General features: G+C 53.1%; 1 protein-coding gene across 3 annotated transcripts in view; it reads left to right on the top strand.

Annotated features, from left to right (window-relative positions):
• The window catches only part of ZNF423 (zinc finger protein 423), a 343,000-nt gene that overhangs the window by 304,538 nt on the left and 24,170 nt on the right, over positions 1 to 14,292 (top strand). For all 3 annotated transcript variants that reach the window (XM_069552748.1, XM_069552749.1, XM_069552750.1), the window contains 2 exons: positions 4,489 to 4,620; positions 6,266 to 6,381. In XM_069552748.1, the coding sequence (XP_069408849.1) occupies positions 4,489 to 4,620; positions 6,266 to 6,381 (248 nt within the window). The remainder of the gene's footprint in view (positions 1 to 4,488; positions 4,621 to 6,265; positions 6,382 to 14,292) is intronic.

Raw genomic sequence — 14,292 nt, 5'->3', positions numbered from 1 at the left:
GTCCTCTCCCTATTTGTGTATCAGGTAGGCAGATCTCCATTCACAGCCAAGTGGATAAAGGCCCCCACTCGGCAGAGAACTGTAAATCCTCCTTTGCTGTCTCAGCCCAGGGAACCCACTCTGGCCGGGCAAGGGGAGAGACCCCGGCCAGGGCATCTCTCGTCCCTGAGTATTTTCCGAGCCCCTCCTTCGGGCCTATATGTAGCCTGATGCTTTGGGGACCAGAGGAGAAGACATTATCTGTGCCCATAGCCTCGTTGCCAGGATCAGGAAGACTCTTATGATGTGTCAGATGAACCCTGCCTGGGCCCACTAAGGGGCAGCTGTGTCAGCTGGCATAGTCCAGGAGGCTGCCTGGAGGTGGTGGGCAGGTGGGATATGCACGAATAGGGAGGGCTTTGTATCCTGTTCAGAGTACCACCCCTAGCTAGCTGTGTTACCTCAGCAAATGGTCTCATTCTCTGAACCCATTTTTTTCTTGCCTAGAAATTTTCCCAACAAGCAGGGTGATTTCCGAGATTCAGTTGGTTATAAACTTAAACTTCAGCTAACTACAATTAAAAAAAAAAAAAAAAAACCCTCAGCACAGTCATCATTTTCACATAACCTCTGCCTCATTAACGTGCAGGAGATGTCCGCATCCTAACAGGGAGAGCGCATATAAAGGTGGTACCTCTCATTCATTCATTCACCCACTCAGTCCCTACTCTGCACCAGGCTCTGAGAAGCATTGTTTGTGCGGAGTGGGGGTGCATTGGGGGGTCTTCTGAGGCAGTCCCCCACACTGGAGGCCATCTCTAATTATGATGAGAAGCTCCCCGAGGGAAGTGGCGGATGTGCGTGGGGCCTGTGCGGCGAGCGTGCTGAGCCTGCCCTGTGTCCCAAAACTTGTCAATGAATTCCTTTTCCACCGGTATAAATGGAAGATCAGCTTGAATCTCTGCCGGGTGCATGTGGCCTAGTTGCCAGGGCTCCAGGGGCACGACAAACACCCGGTAGATTGCAGCCAGTGGGCTATGTGGGGCAGGCCCACCTGCACACGCACGTGTGTGTGCTTGCCTCTGCCGTGGGGCGCCTTGGGGGGGTGGTGGGGGACGGCTGGGCCAGAGGGATGCTTGCTGTCCCCGCCAGCCCCTGCCAGGGCCTGGGGGACCCAGGGACTCGCCAGGAGCCTCAGCCCATCTGTGATTGTGCCTTGCCACTGGCAGAGCCCCTCTGCTACCTAATTCTTGCCTTTGAGGGCAGATCGCAGCACCTGGCACCTTTGGTGAGGCTGGTTCCCAGGGGGAGCCCGAGGGGGAGCCTGTGTCCTTGACTGTCCCAGATAATACTCTCCTCCTTACCCGCATGCTTGGCAACAAACACCTTATTGAGTGCTTGCTGTGTGCCAGAGACTGGTCAAAACCCCTTTTCGTGTGTTAAAGGAGTATTAACTCATTTAATTCTCACATCAGCTGTTAGAGAAAGGCTATTTTGGTGGGGCCAAGGATTGACTCTTTTTTTAAAGAAAATTTTTCAAAGGTGTTTTAAAAGCAGTTTTTAAAATACTTATTTATTTGGCTGTGTCGTGTCTTAGTTGTGGCACTCGGGATCTTCATTGCGTCACGTGGGATCTTTTGTTTTGGCCCTCGATGTGGTGCATGAGCTCAGTAGTTTCGGCGTGTGGGGCTAGTTGCGCCCCAGCATATGGAATCTTAGTTCCCCAACCAGGGATCGAACCCATGTCCTTCCATACAGCAGTGAAGACACTCAACCACTGAACCACCAGGGAAGTCTGCTAAAAAGCAGTTTTAGGTTTACAATAAAGTTGAAACAAGACAGATTCCTTCTATCCCATTGCCCCACATTTGCATAGCACCCCCCCTCATTATCAACATCACTCACCAGGATGGTACTTTTTTTTTTTGCAAAGGTGAACCTGAACTGAAGCAATATAGTCACCTGAAGTCCATAATTTTCCTTGGGGCTCACTCTTGGTGTTGTACATTTTGTGGGTTTGGACACATGTACTCCAGTGTTCTTGCCTGGAGAGTCCCAGGGACGGGGGAGCCTGGTGGGCTGCTGTCTATGGGGTTGCACAGAGTCGGACACGACTGGAGCAACTTAGCAGCAGCATATAGCTATAGTATAATGTCACGCAGAATATTTTCACTGGCCTAGAAGTCCTCAGTGCTCTGCCTATGCATCCACTCACTCACCCCCCGTAAACACTGAGCTTTCTATTGCATACATAGTTTTTCCAGAGTAGTTGGAATCATACAGTATGTAGCGTTTCTCAGACTGGCTTCTTGCACTTAGTAATATACATTTAAGGTTCCTCACTGTCTTCTTTTTAGCACTGAATAACATTCCATTGTGGGCTTCCCTGGTGGCTCAAATAGTAAAGAAAGTGAAAGTGAAAGTCACTCAGTCATGTCCGACTCTTTGCAATCCCATGGACTGTATAGTCCATGGAATTCTCCAGGCCAGAGTACTGGAGTGGATAGCCTTTCCCTCCCTTCCCAACCCAGTGATCAAATCCACCTGGTCTCCCATGAAATCCAATCCAGGTCTCCTGTATTACAGGCAGATTCTTTACCAGCTGAGCCACAGGGGAAGCCCAAGAATACTGGAGTGGATCTTCCCAACCCAGGGATCGAACCGGGGTCTCCCACATTGCAGGCAGATTCTTTACCAGCTGAGCTATGAGGGAAGCCTAGACAGTAAAGAAGCTGCCTGCAATGCAGGTGACCTGGGTTTGATTCCTGGGTTGGGAAGGTCCCCTGGAGAAGGGCATGGCAACCCACTCCAGTATTCCTGCCTGAAGAATTCCTTGAACAGAGGAGCCTGGTGGGCTACACTCCAAGGGGTGGCAAAAAGTCAGACACAACTGAGCAACTAACACACACACACACACACACAATACTCCATTGTCTGGAATTGTCTCAGTTTATGAATCCACTCATCTACTGAAGGACATCTTGGTTCCTTCCAAGGTTTGGCAATATTGAATAAAGCTACTGTAACAATCTGTGTACCAGTTTTTGTGTGAACTTAAGTTCTCAGCTGCTTTTGGTAAATCCTAAGGAGTGAGATTACTAGCTCATATGGTGAGAGTATGTTTAGTTTTATAAGAAGCTGCCAAGAAGTCTTGCAAAGAGGCTGTGCTATTTTGCCTTCTCACCAGCAATGAATGAGCGTTCCTGATGCTCTGCCTCCTCACCAGCATTTGCTGCTGTCGGTGTTCTGGATTTTGGCCATTCTCATAGGTGTGCAGTGTTAAGGAGAACTGCTGTTATTTTAGCAAGAGAAAACTGAGGCCCAGACAGGTTACATAACTTGCCCAAGGTCATGCAGTAAGTGGCAGAGTCAGGCTGTAACCTTGGATGAGGTGGCACTCAAGCTGGGGCGATTCCCCCACTGACCGGCAGGCCCCGCTGGTCACAGGTGCAGCCCCGTTCTTCCTTGCCCAGCCCTGTGAGGCGGGGACTCAGGTGGCCACCATCTACTGAGAGTGAGCCGATGCCCATATTATGTGGCTGGAGAAAGCAGCCAGAACTTGAACTCCATCCTGCCGGTTCCGGGCAGGGGCACCAGATCTCGGCTCTGCTGGCCTCGGGGCACGCTCCCTTCTCTGGGAGCCTTTGAGTGAAGGTTTGGGGTCATAGCAGCTCCCAGGTGAAGGGATGGAGCCATGTTCTGATCTGGAAGCAGCACGGGGTGTCTGCCCATTGTCTGCGAGCACTGGCTAGACCATCTGTTCCAAAATGTTTAGAAGAGCACTTTCTTGTGTTTTTCAGTATCTTTAGGTGGCCGCCCAGACCTTTTAGAGTAGAATCCCTAAGCCCTCCAGTGTCCACCAAGGCCCTTCTTAAAGTCCATCCCTGGTTACTACTGTCCCATGCTGTCCCTGCCCCCTTGCTACCATCCAGGTGGCCCCACACCGACCCACCTCAGGGCCTTGCTCTGACTCCCACCTCTGGAGCTCCATGCATTCCCTCCCCACCTCTTGACACTGAGTTACATGTTGATCTTTATTATCTGTCTTCTCATCACTGGAATGGGGACAAGTGCATTATCCACTTATCTCCCCCACAGAATCCCCAGCTCAAAGTACCTGGCGCACAGTACATGCTCGATAAATGGTCTGTTGGATTTTGAAAAATTCTAGCTGGACTCCCTCCTCCAAGCCGACCCCATCCTGGGCCCCTCTCCTCTATGATACAGTCTAGGATGCAAGCTGCTGCTCATGGCTCACACACTGCATGGCTGGACCAGCAAGAAGTCATAGCAAATAACACACCCAAGAGCCAGCTATTTGGGTCTGGCAGCCTACGGAGGCTGGAGCACCTGGAGCTGGGGTGGGTCTCAGCATCCATGGCGCCCCTCCCTGGGCTCTGGTTCCAGGGGGTCATGGAAGGCTGACCTGGGGTGTCCTGGGGGCAGCGTGGCCTCCAGCGGGAGGATGTGGCCCACAGGGTCGCTGACCAGCTGTGGTTCTTCTTGCAGAGGAAGGCATCAACCACGAGTGTAAGCTGTGCAACCAGATGTTTGACTCCCCGGCCAAGCTCCTCTGTCACCTCATCGAGCACAGCTTCGAGGGCATGGGTGGCACCTTCAAATGCCCCGTGTGCTTCACAGGTAGGTGTGCCCAGCGGGCAGCAGGTGGGGAGAGGCGAGGGACCCAGGAGCCCAGCCCTTCAAGCCCTGGCCTTTAGCGTCGGTTCCTGGCACAGCGTGGCTGCGGAGTTCATGGGAGGACGCCCCGAGGGACCCGCAGCCCCACGGCCACATGTGCCTCCTCTGTGCCCGGCTGACCTGGCCCTCCTGTCTATACTCTCAGCCTCTGCGCGTCGGCAGCGTGATCTCCTAGCCCTCCTCCCACCCTGCTGCTGCCAGGCCTTCCCCCCCACTCCCGCCAGCCTTGCCCTTCTGCAGTGGGGGCTCCAGGCTCGTTTCTGAGCTGCGCGCTCTGTCAGCACCAGTGGGGCTCTCCCTTCACCTCCCTCCTGCCCACCCCACCCCCCAGCGCCCTGGCCTGTCCCAGCCCCTGCTGCATCCGTGTTCCAGGCTGGAGGGGTCAAAGGGTGGTTCTGCCAGCCAAACTCCCCAGCCCCCAGACTGGCTGCTGGCCCGGGCGAGCGGCTGCCCCAGCCCGAGGCGAGTCTCAGGGGCTCTGCTGAGCCCCCCTCCTGCTGCCCAGATGGCAGCCGGTGTGCGTGGGGGAGCCTGGCCTTCCCCTGCCTCCCCCCTGACATCTGTCGTCTGCCATGGCGGGAAGCCCACCCTGGGGAGGGCGCCTGGTGGGAGGGGATCTCTGAAGGGCTCACCTCCCAGACACACAGCTGCTTCAGGGCCACCTCCTGTGTGCGCCCAGGGCCAGGACCGCCTCGTGCACTCCTGCTGTGGGAGGTGGGGGCTGTGACCTGCGGGAAGGGGCTCTGTTATTGGGAGGACCGCACACACTCACACCCCCCCAGGGTTCCCAGGAGCCTTGGCACACACTGGTGCCCCTTCCCCCCAATCCCTCAGTCTCAGGAGCCCCCACCCATCTGTTACCAACACACTCCATGAGCTGAGTCGAGGCTAGCACCGAGGGGCCCCAGCTGCTAGGTCTGCCCACCCAGGACACCGGGCCCTCTGTGTAGAGATGTGAGGATACTGACAACCTCAGCAAGAACACTGATCCTGGTCCACTGAGTACCTTCCTGTGCCAGACACTGTGCTGAGCTTATTTAATACCGACCTCAGTTCTGCCACCTGCAGAGAGGGACCTTGGACAAGACACTCAACACTCCCAGCGCCACAGTTTTCCATCAAATGGGGATAACTAACAGTGCCTGCCTTACAGGCCTGTGCTGTAGTCAGGGACTCCACACGCGGAAGGTAACCAACAAACAGTGATGATGACAATGATGACATTCATTGGGCTAATTAAATGCCAGGCCATCTTCTAAGTGTTTTGCAAGTATTAAACCATTTGTTCCTCCCAGCTGCCCCAGTGAACTGCCTACTTGAATGGTCCTCGTTTGTCAGATGAGGAAAAGAAGCCCAGAGAGGTTAAGTGACTTGTCCAGTATTACACAGCCTGTGAGTGGCAGAGCTCAGCTTCACTGGCTTGAGCCCTCTCCAGTGGGTGCCCGGGATGCTCCAAATAGCCCACTGTTTGGCCCCTGCGTCCATGCCTGGGTGACCCCCACTTGCGAGTGGTGTGGGACAGCTGCTGTGGGTGGCCGGGCTGGTGTCCCCAGTGTCCCCTGACAGCCATGTCCGTGTCCATGTCCAGTCTTCGTCCAGGCCAACAAGTTGCAGCAGCACATCTTTGCTGTGCACGGGCAGGAGGACAAGATCTACGACTGCTCTCAGTGCCCACAGAAGTTCTTCTTCCAGACTGAGCTGCAGGTGAGCGCGCCTGTCCGCTGCACACACCCCTCCTGGTGCTCCTTGGGGCCCCCACTGGCACTGAGGGTCTTGGGGTGAATCCATGATGGTGGGGTCTTGTACTCGGCCCCACCGTAACTGGAAAAGCAACAGGCCGTCTGGGCTTGTGTTTGTGGGTCTGGAGCCAGTGCTTGCCTTCCTGGCTGGCTGGTGGAGGGTGTGGCCTCCTGGCCTCGCTGGGCCAGCACTCTGAGCAGAGCCGGACCGAAGCTGCTGAGCCTGGAACTCGAGTCAGAGGCTTTTAACCTTTGTGTGTTTCTATGGCGAATTCCTTGCCCTCTTAGGGGTTTCATTTCCCCCCCGGTGTTCCATGATGGTGTTCCTCTGAACGTTGGATATGTGGCTGGTGGCCCGTGTAGCTTGCCTGCCTGAGTCCTGGGGTTGTGGGCATCCAGAAGCTGGATCTGGTGTCTTGGAACCTGCAGTGTGCCCAGGAAAGCCAGAGAAGTGAGAGCAGTGGATGCCGGGTTGAGCCCCAACTCAGAGAAAGGGATACTTGCCATGGGCCCCCGAGGCTGATGTGGCCCTCAGGTGTGGCACACAGCCCTCAGCTTCTTCAGCACCCGCCGCTCATCCATCCAGAGTCTATAGTAGCTGAGAGGGTGCCCTGGGGAAGGGAAGATGCTCTGGTGGCCCTTCTTGGGTACCCACAGCCACTTCCCTTAGTGTCCTCTGGGACTCCTTCCCACCTGTTGCTGGTCTTTAAGGACCAAGATCTGTGTCCAGGTGAAACCACCTTCTCACCCACTGGTTTTTGCAAGAAACTCTCGCAACACTAGGGAGCTCATACGCCATCCCAGAAATACCACACATACAGACACACACAGAGAAAAATCATATATACACTGTATAATAGCATCACACACACAAAGCACATTTCTATACATACAGAAACATCATGTTCATTGGTTAACATCACAAATACACAGCATCACACGACAGTATCATACCACACCCCAAAAGAAGTAACACACAGGCATCCACAAAAATACCACACGTACACACAGATGCGAGAAAATACTGTGTACTGGGGATAACACGGTTTTCAGGTGGGAGGCAGGTTAGGTTCTGCTGCAGTAACAAATATCCCCTAGCTCTGCTTCAAGTAACAAAGATTTATTTGCTGCTCACGTTACGTATCCAGGCAGATGGCCTGGGAGGGACTCTGCTCACAGTCGTCAGTGACCTCAGCCCATGGCGGGTCCATCTCCTATCATGTTTGCGTGGTCACTGAGGCAGAGAGAGGAGATGACAATTGGCAGGCCAGCTCTCAAAGCTTCACTGGGAAATGACTCACATCTCATTCACACATTGTCTTGACCAGGGCCCATCACGTAGCCATGCCCAATTTTGAAGGAGCGAGGGAGGGAACCCCCAGTGTCTGTAAGAGGAGAGCTGGCTTCCTCATGCCCCCAAGGACTAGGGCACACCGAGGCCCACAGTATCTGCCCACCCTACACACGCTGCCTGCACGCTCATGCAGATGGTGGTCCTGCACTCAGCAGCTACCCTCCCACCCCACCCCAGGGGAAGGGGACAGGGCTGTGGTCACGGCAGAGTCCTCATGTTGCTGGAGCTTTTCTGGGGTTGAAGGGGTGCAGCCATGCCTGTTGCAAGGTGGCCCACTGCACCACGCTGCAGCCCGTGCGCTCAGCTGGGCCTGGATAGGCCTATGTGGCTCCTGACAGCCATCGCCCAGAGAAAGTGCAGATGTGCCCACAGAGGGCACAAGAGGGGTTCACCATCCGATGGTTAGGGTCCTGCTCCCATGGGCTGGCCCTGCACCCGGGCTGGGCAGGCAGAGCTGACAAGCCTGACCTCTGACCTTGAACTGTGCCGGATGGTTTGCTGGAAAGCCTATTTCTTTTCCTCCTTTGGGCAGCCCTTCTGGGTTCCTCTAAATCCTCTATTACTCACACAGCCTTTATCCCATCTCAGTGTGGGGGAGAATTACAGACCCAGGCCCAAAAAGGGGATTCTACTTCTAAATGACCACCAGCAAGGTTGCAACCCCACCCAGGGCCCCACCACTGTCTCCCCACTGATCCACAAACTGAGTGTGTACCTCTGGGCTGAGCCTGTGAGGGAACAGCTAATTGCCCCTCTTCTCATTTGACCAAGCAGGCTGGTACCAGCCCTGATCAGTGTCTGTCTGGGAAGCCTTGCTTGTGCACGGGCTGAGCACCCAGCACCCTACCTCCACTTGCCTTACCTGCCCTGCCTGGCCAGCTTCCAAAATGGGGCCCAGGTCCTCAGACAAGTGAACCCTTTTATGGCCTAACACGTGTGCATGCTAAGTTGCTTCAGTCATGTCTGACTCTTTGCAACCCTGGACTGTAGCCTGCCAGGCTCCTCTGTCCATGGGATTCTCCAGGCAAGAGTGGGTTGCCCTGCCCTTCTCCAGGAGATCTTCCCCACCCAGGGATTGAACCCGCGTCTCCTGCACTGGCAGGCAGATTCTTTACCACTAGCGCCACCTGGGAAACCCCATAGCCCAACACGGCAGGCCTCTCTTAAATGCACCAGCTCATATAAACTGTGATTTACTTAAACTTCAGGCTCACTCAGCCCTCTGGTTCCCCCACACTGTCCTGAACACCAAAAGAGGGATGACTGCTTTACGTGTTGGCTTAGAGGTTTTCCCCAGAGAAACTTCCCAGTCCTGCCTTTTACGAGCTTCATCAGCATCCTTGTGCCAGAGACCAGCTTTGTGGTGCAGAGATGTAGGGAGTTGTGGTTTCAAGTCTTGTCTCGCTTCAACTGCACCCACCTGGAGCTGCAGACGTCCCAGATGCCAGAATGGTTTGTATGGGCTGGGGGTTCCCTGGGTCACCCAGTCGGTCTTTAAGGCAGATCCTCAAATGCCGAGAACCTCACTAAATTATAGCCTTAACAAGTCACTATTTTCTGCAATTAATGATTTTAATTACAGACCATTTAAATGTGGAAGTGTTGTAGTAACGCCAAATGTATGCAAATAATGGCTTTCGTTAAGTAACTCGAAGAGCAATTTTCTGGTTTTTTGAGAGGAGGATTTTTCAGGCACTGAAAATTTCATCATCATTACACTGAAGCTGGAGCTGGCAGACACATGGGTTATTTCCCTGGAGTGACATGTGGCGGTTTGGGGGTGCGACAGAAGACGGGGCCTGGTCCTTGCTGAGGCCTTGACTGGCTCCCCAGGCTGTATGTCCTGTTAGTTCTATGGAGAGACCCAGGGCAGCTGATGTTTTTAGGCACAAGCGACTCTGGGCTGAGAGGTCTTGGGAAGATATGAAATCTAGAATAGTTCTCACTATCGGAGCATAATTCCTGCTGGGCATATAGAGGTGGATTTGGGCTCTGGAAGGCTTGGTCTGTGTCAGAATGAAATGTCTGCTTCCAAAGGGAGTGTTCTCTTGGGTTGCGTTAATAGGAACACAGTTGCCAGAAAGAGGGACATGGCAAGTCCTATTTGATTCTGAGTTCACCTGGCTCTGCCCAAAGACAGATTAATTTAAAGGGCTTTGGACAGACCAGGGCATATTCATTGATTAGATGCATGAGAGGGAACTTACTTGGCTCTTTGTTTGTTCGGAGCATGCAGGCGAGAGGTGAAGTGTGTTATGTACAGACACTAGATCTCTAAACCAACAGGACAGTGGTGAGTGAGACAGAGAAACACGCATAAGGCCTCTGTTCTGGAGGGGACTGATAGACACTTTCCAACAGTGGTGACATGGAGAAAATAAAGTCAGGTATTGGCTAGAGCGTAATGGGGGATGAGATTGGTTATAGCTTGGTGAGTGTGGTAAGGAAGGGGCTACTCTCTGAGGAGGTGGCATTTGAGCTGAGGCCTGGAAGATGAGAGGGAGAGAGGGTGTATGGAAAAGAGCCATGAGTGGAAAGGCCCTGCAGCCACCGTGAGCTGGGTGTGTTGCTGGGATGGCAGAAGGGGATGTGGAGCTGAAGCATAGTGGGGTGGGGGGTGGTAAAGGGAGCTGGGAGTGGAGGCCAGGTCTCAGCAAGGTTCAGAGGACAGCAAAGGCTTTTGAATTCGATCCCCACTGTGATGGGGAACCAGGCAGGGAAGAGATACGATCTGATTTATATCCTAAACCCAAATTGAAGAAATTTAGCCTTTGAGAGTCACTGACTATTAAGAGACTGAAAAATCACAAGCTGGGAGAAAATATTTGCAAATCACATATAAAATACTTGTATGTGATAAAATACTTGTATCTGGAACATATTTTTAAAAAACTCTCAAAACTCAATAATGAGGGGGGAAATCAACAACAACAACAAAGGAAAAATTTCAACACTTCACCAAAGATGTAGGATGTTCCACATGGTGAGTGTTTAATAACTGTGGGAGTGCTCCGTGGCTCGGTCATGTCCAGCTCTTTGTGACCCCCATGGATTGTAGCCCACCAGTCTCCTCTGTCCATGGAATTTTCCAGGCAAGGATACTGGAGTGGGTTGCCATTTCCCACTCAAGGGGATCTTCCCAACCCAGGAAATGAACCTGTGTCTCTTGCTTCTCCTGAACTGACAGGAGGGTTCTTTATCTCTGTGTCACCTGGGAAGCCCCGCTTAGTAATTAGGGATGAACGAGTGGAAACGATGGCATAAAGACCGACAGGTGCCAGCCAGGACACAGAGGAGCAGCCAGAACTTTCCTAAATCGCTGGGGGAATGCAAAATGGGACGGCCATGCGGCAAAATAGTTTCTAAGTTTCTTACAAAGTAAAACATACAGTTAACCTGTGACTTAGCAAGGCTACTGCTGGGTGTTTATCCCAGAGAACTTGAAAACATACCCATCTAGAAACCTCTACATGACTGATGTAAAACTTTATTTATAATGGCCCCAAACTGGGAACACCCTAATGACCCCTTCCCTGGTAAGTGAGCAGACAGGTGTCTGTTCATACCATAGACCACTACTCAGCAATAAAATGCAACTGCTGTTACACATAACAACATGTATGAACTGCAAATGGCAAGTGAAAGAAGCCAGACTCCAAAGGCTCCATACTGTGTGATTCTGTACGCATGATGCTGTGGAAAAAGACAAAAATGTGGGAATAGAAAACAGACCAATAGTGGCTAGGGGCTGGGGCTGGGGGAAAGAAATGAGGACGCCTGAACAAGATTCATCTAAACACACAAACGCACACACAAACACGCACGCCCCACTCGGCCAGGCAGAGTGCTAGGCTGTGAGCATGCGGCCTGGCTCCAAGGAGCTTTCAAGGGATAATTCACCAGGAGAAGGCTTGACTGGACTGCTGGGGGAATGTGGGGACAGTTGCCTTCAAGTGTTTTAAGCTCTGCCAGAACGAGGGGTGCTCAGCATGCTTCTGATGGCCCCCAGACTTCCGGTAGTGGGTGGAGACTCTGGATGAAGATTTTCTTCTCTGACAGTCGTGATTCAGGCATCACTCTCTGGGGTTAGCTCGAGCAAGATGGGAATGAAATTGTAGGGACGCGGGCATGACTGTGAATGCCCAGAGCAGGAAGCACCGTTGAGTTTTCAGCGGTCCTGTTCCCAAGAACCAAGTGCCCTTGATCAAGGCAGTGACACTTGCCTCTGCGTCTTTCTGGCTTGGAGCGTGTTCTCTCTCTACTGCTGACTCTCCGGGCTCCTCTACACGTGGAAGAAGGTGGTCGGCACTTCCTCCTGTCCTGTCTGCTGAGGCAGACACACCTGGGTATTTCAACAGAGGGGCTTTAGAGTGCAGATTTCGTTAAAACAAGTAGCCAGAGGAACACCCAGATAAGCCAGAAATGGGGACTGCAGCTACCAGCCAGTGTGCAGGCAACAAGTTAGACTCCTGGAGTGGAAGTCTGGTGGTTGTGCTCAGGTGTGCTGTCCAGTCCTGCTCCGGTGAATTGTGGCCCTATGTGGGGCCGATAATGAGCACCAGCAGGGGAAGGGGAGCTGGGCAGGTAGACACCACAGAGGCCCACACTGTGGGCAAACTGTCTACAGATGGAATAAATGGAAGGTGGTGAGGTGCCTGTCAGTGGAGGTATGCAAACACAGCACTTGTCTCAAATGCTGCAGGGGGGCAGGCAGGGAGCACAGACCTTGTGAAAGTGGCTCTGCATTTGAAGCCTTAAAGATGGTGACTGCAGCCATGAAATGAAAAGATGCTTGCCCCTTGGAAGAAAAGCTATGACAAACCTAGCTGCTGCTGCTAAGTCGCTTCAGTAGTGTCCGACTCTGTGCGACCCCAACGGCAGCCCACCAGGCTCCCCCGTCCCTGGGATTCTCCAGGCAAGAACACTGGAGTGGGTTGCCATTTCCTTCTCCAGTGCATGAAAGGAAACGTGACAGTGAAGTTGCTCATTCGTGTCCGACTCTTAGCGACCCCATGGCCTGCAGCCTACCAGGCTCTTCTGTCCATGGAATTTTCCAGGCAAGAGTACTGGAGTGGGTTGCCATTGCCTTCCCCATGACAAACCTAGACAGCATATTAAAAAGCAGAGAATTACTTTACCAACAAAGGTCTGTCTAGTCACAGCTATGGTTTTTCCAGTAGTCATGTATGGATGTGAGAGTTGGACCGTAACGAAGGCTGAGCACCAAAGAATTGATGCTTTTGCACCGTGGTGCTCTCCAGACTCTTGAGAGTCCCTAGGACTGCAAGGAAGATCCAACCAGTCCATCCTAAAGGAAATCAGTCCTGAATATTCATTGGAAGGACTGATGCTGAAGCTGAAACTCCAATACTTTGGCCACCTGATACAAAGAACTCTGATGGAAAAGACCCTGATGCTGAGAAAGACTGAAGAGAGCAGGAGAAGGGGGTGACAGAGGATGAGATGATTGGATGGCATCAATGATTTCATGGACACGAGTTTGAGCAAGCTCCAGGAGTTGGTGATGGACAGGGAGACCTGGCGTGCTGCAGTCCATGGGGTCACAAAGAGTCGGACACAGCTGAGCGACTGAGCTGAACTCCATCATTTATCAGCTCTGGGCCTCAGTTTCTGTATCTGTAAGTGGGTATTAATAGTTCTTGTTAACTCATGGTTGTGTTGTACAGCCCTTGGCACACCTGCCTGTTACTGTTGTCATTTACTACTAGTAATAGTAGTATAGTTAGCCATTTGAGGTTCAGATGACTTGGTAGGGTCCCCTCTATTTGGGCTTTGCTGTGATTTCATGATTTCTGGCCTGAGGTGGAATAAAGTGAGACTAGATCTTTCCCTCTGCGACACCTAGCCAAGTCTCAAGGCCATGGGCACCGGGCCGTGGGAGTTGCTGCGTGCAGAGCAGGGAGGCGAAGGGGCAACGGCACAGAGTGGGGGCCTGAGGCTGGGCCATCACTTCCCGCTTTCTACATGTTTCCGAGCGCCTTTGGCCCAGACCTTTTCTCTGGACGCTGTTTCCTCAGCTGTGCTGGGGCTCAGTGGAGGGAGGCATGCAGATTTGGTTGGGGACGTGAGACAAGCCTGTGAACCGCACACCCCAAAAATGTCAATGCTGTTGACCTTGCGTTTCCAGCCTCAGGCCTCAGCAGATGAAGGCCTGGGGCCCTGTGGGCCCTTTGCCAAGGGTGAGCTGACCTGAGGGGAGGGGCGTGCTCCACCCGCCCAGCCCAGCTGTCTCTGATCCCCGTGGACACCTCTCTGCTCACAGACGCTGGCAGAGACAGCACCTCCTTCTCGCTGTCCTGAGAGCCTCACTGCTTCTCAGTCTTCATTATCGCCAAGGGGGTCTATAAGGGGGATCACCGATTCCCATACACAGCAGGCCTCTGACAGGTGGACAGGCTCCTCGCAGAACTGGCCAGGAGGTAGTTATAACAGCCGCCCCCTGGGTGGATGCCTGGTGTGGGCCAGGCCCTCTTCTAAGCATTTTGGGTGGATTGTATTCAC

The sequence above is a fragment of the Ovis canadensis genome, chromosome 14 (genome assembly GCF_042477335.2).
Source record: "Ovis canadensis isolate MfBH-ARS-UI-01 breed Bighorn chromosome 14, ARS-UI_OviCan_v2, whole genome shotgun sequence".
Classification (NCBI taxonomy): domain Eukaryota; kingdom Metazoa; phylum Chordata; class Mammalia; order Artiodactyla; family Bovidae; genus Ovis; species Ovis canadensis.
Note: the sequence above shows the minus strand (reverse complement) of the source record. Positions and strands in the feature narration are given on the sequence as shown.